The sequence below is a fragment of the Hirundo rustica genome, chromosome 19, assembly GCF_015227805.2.
Source record: "Hirundo rustica isolate bHirRus1 chromosome 19, bHirRus1.pri.v3, whole genome shotgun sequence".
NCBI lineage: Eukaryota > Metazoa > Chordata > Aves > Passeriformes > Hirundinidae > Hirundo > Hirundo rustica.
The window spans coordinates 5,428,697-5,434,063 of NC_053468.1; the positions used below are offsets into that span (position 1 = coordinate 5,428,697).

The window sequence follows — 5,367 nt, forward strand, 5'->3', positions numbered from 1 at the left end:
TTCTGCCACTCTGTCTGGGAAGGAGCTGTTGACTGGTGACCTGAGCTCAAACCCCGGGAGATGCTGCCTTGGTGTCCCCTCAGCTCCTTAACTGGCTCAGGCAGGCGGTAACGAGTGACCCCCCGCAGGATGGATTTGTTTTATAACGAATTTCACTAATGGCATTTGCATAAGTGGGAATGAAAAGAGGAGGAGTGAGAAGAGGAACAGAAGGATTCATTCAGAGCATAGGAATCTTGGGGTGAGCAGGAGGGACAGGGAGAAGGCACCGGTGGGGATGGGCATCAGAGGGGTCTCTGCTCACTGCCTCCTCTGGAGGAGATTTTGGGGCAAATTTCCAGGCTGAGCAATTTACAACCTCTGTGAAGCACCCATGGGTGCCTCTGTCTCAGGGACAATTCAGTGTGGAGGCCAAAGAGAAACTGAGGCATCAAGTGGAGGTTCTTGGTCAGGTGGGAGAGAGTGAGGGCTGGCCGGAGCACCTGGGTCAGGGGACACTGCTTGGTGGACATGGGGTGTGGATCTGTGCCTCAGGAGCACCTGGGTCAGGGGACAGTTCGCATGGTGGACACGGATCAGTGCCTCAGGAGGTCATGGGTCTGGGACATTTTGTATGATGGACACGGATCTGTGGATCTGTGCCTCAGGAGCACCTGGGTGAGGAGACACTTTGCATGGTAGATGTGGGGTGTGGATCTCTCTCAGAGCAGGATCTCCGGGAGGGTGCCCAACCCTGCTCCAGGGGCTGGCATGAGCTGGATTGATGCTAGGTGACCTTCTGCTCTTCCAGCCTCCTGCCAGGATCTCAGCTGTGCCCACAGGACCATTCCCACCCTCTCTTGTCCCACAGGTTTCTAGCAGCTGCGACTACGTCTTTGTCAGCGGGAAGGAGTCGCGGGGCTCCATGAGTGCCCGGGTCACCTTCACCTACGAGCACCTGTCGGCCCCGCTGGAGATGACGGTGTGGGTGCCCAAACTGCCCCTGCACATCGAGCTCTCGGACGCCCGGCTGAGCCAAGTCAAGGGCTGGAGGGTGCCCATCCTGCCGGACAGGAGGTGGGTGCTGAGGAGCCGCGCTGGCCAGCGCGGGGAAGGCGAGGTGGAGGTGGTGGTCATGGGTTAATTGCCTCGCTCGGCTACTTCATGCGGAGGTTTTAGAGGTGGTGGAGGCAGAGGCATCTCAGGGGTCTTCGGTGGAAAAGGGAAAGGCCATGGACACAGGTTATGGGGAAGGAAAAGATTTCACAATGAGGTTGGTGGAGAACATCCCTCCTTGGCAGTGGTCAAAAGTTCCCTGGATGAAACTGGAACAGCCAAGCTCCCAAAGTCCCTTTTATGAGGTCTGGAGACCTCCCATTGTCCACCCCAAGGAGAGATCCCTTGTTCTCTCATTGGTTTAGTGGGCAGATGTGCTGGTGACCCTGCTGTTAACGCTTCCTGCTGAATCCCTTGAATACCTCATGGACAAGGAACATCCTTTGCCCAGGAGACACCATTTTTTGGTGACATCAGGTTTTTACCTGATGGGCCACCTTTCCTGGGGGAGTGGGGCTGAGGAGCTATGGTGTGGGGAGCTTGGCAGCACTGCCCACCCACTGCCCCATCCATCCATCTGTCCATCCGTCCATCCATCATCCATCCATCCTTCCATCCATCCATCATCCATCTATTCATCTATCCATCCATCCATTGATCCATCCATCCATCCATCCATTCATCCATCTCTTCATCCATCCATCCATCATCCATCTATCCATCCATCCATCCATCCATTCCTGTATCCATCCATCCATCCACCCATCCATCCACCCATCCATCTATCCATCCATCCATCCATCCATCCATCCATCCTCCATCTGTCTATCCATCTATCCATCTATCCATCATCCATCCATCCATTCCTATATCCATCCATCCATCCATCCATCCATCCATCCATCCATCCATCCATTCCTGTATCCATCCATCCGTCCATCCTTCCATCCATCATCCATCCATCCTTCCATCCATCCTCCATCTGTCTATCCATCTATCCATCTATCCATCATCCATCCATCCATTCCTATATCCATCCATCCATCCATCCATCCATCCATCCATCCATCCATCCATCCATTCCTGTATCCATCCATCTGTCCATCCTTCCATCCATCATCCATCCATCCTTCCATCCATCCTCCATCTGTCTATCCATCTATCCATCATCCATCCATCCATTCCTATATCCATCCATCCATCCATCCATCCGTCCCGCAGGTCGGCGCGGGACAGCGAGCACGAGGAGGACGAGGACGAGCGGAGGCAGAGCCGGGGCTGTGCCCTGCAGTACCAGCACTCCACGCTGCAGGTCTTCACCCAGTTCCACACCACGGCGGCCGAGGGCACGGGCCAGGTGGTCACCATGCTGGGCCCGGACTGGCTGGTGGAGGTCACCGACCTGGTCAGCGACTTCATGCGCGTGGACGACCCGCGGGTGGCCCACATGGTGGACAGCTCCACGCTGGCTGGGCGGGAGCCGGGCACCACCCTCTTCAAGGTACCCCTGGCCACCTTCCCCCGCTCTGCCAGCCCGCCTGGGGGTGGCAGGGGGTGACAGGAACCTCGTCCCCTGCAGGTGGTGTCCCCGCTGGTGGAGGCGGTGCTGGGCGAGACGCTGGTGATGGTGGCGGAGGAGAAGGTCAGCATCACGGACCTGAAGGCCCAGGTGGTCTCCAGCCTCTCGCTGTCCCTCCACCCCAGCCCTGGCAACAGCCACACCATCATCGCCCGCACGTCCGTGCAGCAAACCCTGAGCTTCTTCAAGCAGGTGAGGCCGGGGGGGGCATCCAGGCTCCAGGGGGAACTTGGGGTGCAACCCCCTCCTCCCAAATCCTGCCCACACTCCAGCCCTTACAGCACCCACTGCGCTCGTGGTGACCCCAAAACACCCCAGAAACCTTGACAGAGACCTGCGACCCAAGCTTGGGGACAGGACACAGCCGTGGGGACAAAGCGGGAGGGATGAAATCCTACACAGCTCCCGGCCCAGCTCTGGTAGCCCCATCTGGCACCGCCGGGATTTGGGCTGGGCCCGGGCGAGAGAAGAACAGGCTGAGGAGAAAAACCAGGGAACGGTTGGAACAGGATGGGTTCTGGAGGGATAAAGGGCGAATTGCATGGAGAGGTGGACGTGGGGACGGACAAAGGGGTGCAGGCGGGACTGGCCTCCTGCTGGGCAACCGGTGCCTGTGTTGGTCCCGCAGGAAGCGCTGCTGAGCCTGTGGATTTCCTACAGCGACGGCACCACGGCCCCCCTGTCCCTCTACGACCCCAAGGACTACAACCTGGTGGTGAGCAGCCTGGACGAGAAGGTGGTGTCGGTGACGCAGGACCGCGCCTTCCCCTTGGTGGTGGCGGAGAGCGAGGGCGCGGGGGAGCTGCTGCGGGCGGAGCTGGTCATCTGCGAGAGCTGCCAGAAGACCAAGCGCAAGAGCGTCCTCTTCACGGCCTTGGCCACCGTGCGCGTGCACTTCGGGTCCGAGGAGGACCCCACCTACGACTACGACCACGTGTCCAGCAGGCCGGGGCTGGGGGAGGCCGGGGCCAGCACCACCCTGCGGGCAGAGGTGGACAGGAAAGCGGACCCGAGCCAGGACAGCCGCATGTCCGGCGCGTCCCACCCCACCCAGGACTTCCCCACCATCCCCACCGGCTTCGTGCAGGTGACGCGGGGGCTGACGGACCTGGAGATCGGGATGTACGCCCTGCTGGGCGTCTTCTGCCTGGCCATCTTGGTCTTCCTCATCAACTGCATCGTCTTTGTGCTCAAGTACCGGCACAAGCGCATCCCGCCGGAAGGCCAGACCAACATGGACCATTCCCACCACTGGGTCTTCCTGGGCAACGGGCAGCCCTTGCGGGCTCACAGTGACCTCTCCCCGCAGCCCGAGAGCCCGGGGAACCCGCTGGAGAACGTGCAGACCTGCTGCCACGGGGACCACCACAGCAGCGGGAGCTCGCAGACCAGCGTGCAGAGCCAGGTGCACGGGCGCGGGGACGGCTCCTCGGGGGGCTCCACGCGGGACCAGAGCGAGGACCCGCTCAACTCACCCACCTCCAAACGGAAGCGGGTGAAGTTCACCACCTTCGCCACCATGCCCTCGGACGAGCTGGCCTACAACTCCATCCCCATCGCCGATGAGGAGGACTTGGAGTGGGTGTGCCAGGACATGGGGCTGCAGGACCCCGAGGAGCTCCACAACTACATCCGCAGGATCAAGGAGATCGCTTAACGCAGGGGCGGCGGGGACGGGGCGGGAGGGAGGGGCTGCCACGCTGTGCCACGCCACGCCACGCCGTGCCACGCCGCGCCACCACGCTTCCCCGGGGCCGGGCACCCGCGTTCGGCTCCTTCTTCCGCACATCTCACCTCCTCACCCCGTCCCAAGGCACTGAAATTGGGGGCCTTCTTTCCGTTCTCGCCCTTTCCCCACCGGTTTTCGCAGGGGAGGCAGCAGCACACTCCCCAGAGGGCAGAGGGGACGGGGTCACAGCTCAGGGCGCGCCTGTGGCCCTGGCAGCGGGCGGCTGTGGGTCCTGCCGGGAAGGGGCTGGCAGAGGGGAGAGATCCGCTTCCCGCCTGGATCCCAGCTGGAGGTGGTGGGTGAGGGCGTCCCGAGGGCCTCCCCCAGCCTTTGCTGCGCTCCGTTGCACAATTTTGGAGGTGAGCGCCGGGTCACGCCGTGGGTTTTGGGGTGCTGGCCCGAGCTGGGTGATGCTGGGGGAGGCAGGAGTTGGGGACGCAATGGCCGCGGGCCCAGGGCGCTGCTATCCCAAATTCCCGGTGTGCCGCGCTCCCTGGCCGCTCGGGCAGTCTGGGGGTGACCCGTCGGGACATTTCCTGCCCACCCTGCCTGTCCCCCTGTCCCAGCCGTGTGTCCAGTGCCGGGACCTCCCACCCCACAGCCCTGCTGGAGCCTCCAGGGCCAGCCGCTGCTTTGTGCCCCCTCCCAGCGCTGGAACGGGACGGGAATGTGGTGCGGGGGCTTCCCAGCGCCCCGGCGTCCCTCAGCGGGACCTGGCCCGCGTGGTGTCCCAGTGCCAGCCCAGCAGGGACGCCCGGGGCCAGGCTCAGCCTGTGTGGTGCCTTCTGACTGCCATAACCCGATGCCTCCCGGTGCCCCCGTGCTGCTGGCACCGCCAGGGCCCGGGGTCACCCCATCTCCCAGCCCGGTGCGGAGCGTCCCCAGCCTGGGGGGGACACGCCGGGTACCAGGGCCGGGCACCCTGGGCTGTGCAATTGTCCCCGTGGGCACCGAGCGCGTGGGGACAGGGACGCCCCCAGCATCACCACTTGGAGGCTGGCAGCGGATTATTTCGGGATCGAAA

General features: G+C 62.4%; 1 protein-coding gene across 1 annotated transcript; it reads left to right on the top strand.

Moving 5' to 3' along the window:
* Positions 1-603: 603 nt before the first annotated feature.
* Positions 604-4,280, top strand: TMEM132E (transmembrane protein 132E). Its single transcript, XM_040082556.2, has 4 exons — positions 604-1,056; positions 2,257-2,536; positions 2,615-2,806; positions 3,243-4,280. Exons 1-4 carry the CDS (start codon positions 764-766, stop codon positions 4,269-4,271), a joined length of 1,794 nt encoding a protein of 597 aa, XP_039938490.1. The 5' UTR covers positions 604-763; the 3' UTR covers positions 4,272-4,280.
* The last annotated feature ends 1,087 nt before the right edge of the window (positions 4,281-5,367 follow it).

What these genes read in the sequence shown, in the direction of transcription:
- TMEM132E (XM_040082556.2), top strand. Translation starts at nt 764, where the DNA reads ATGCTAGGTGACCTTCTGCTCTTCCAGCCTCCTGCCAGGATCTCAGCT. An exon ending in CCCATCCTGCCGGACAGGAG is followed by an intron (nt 1,057 to 2,256) that starts GTGGGTGCTGAG and finishes TCCGTCCCGCAG; the next exon opens with GTCGGCGCGGGACAGCGAGC. An exon ending in CCCTGAGCTTCTTCAAGCAG is followed by an intron (nt 2,807 to 3,242) that starts GTGAGGCCGGGG and finishes TTGGTCCCGCAG; the next exon opens with GAAGCGCTGCTGAGCCTGTG.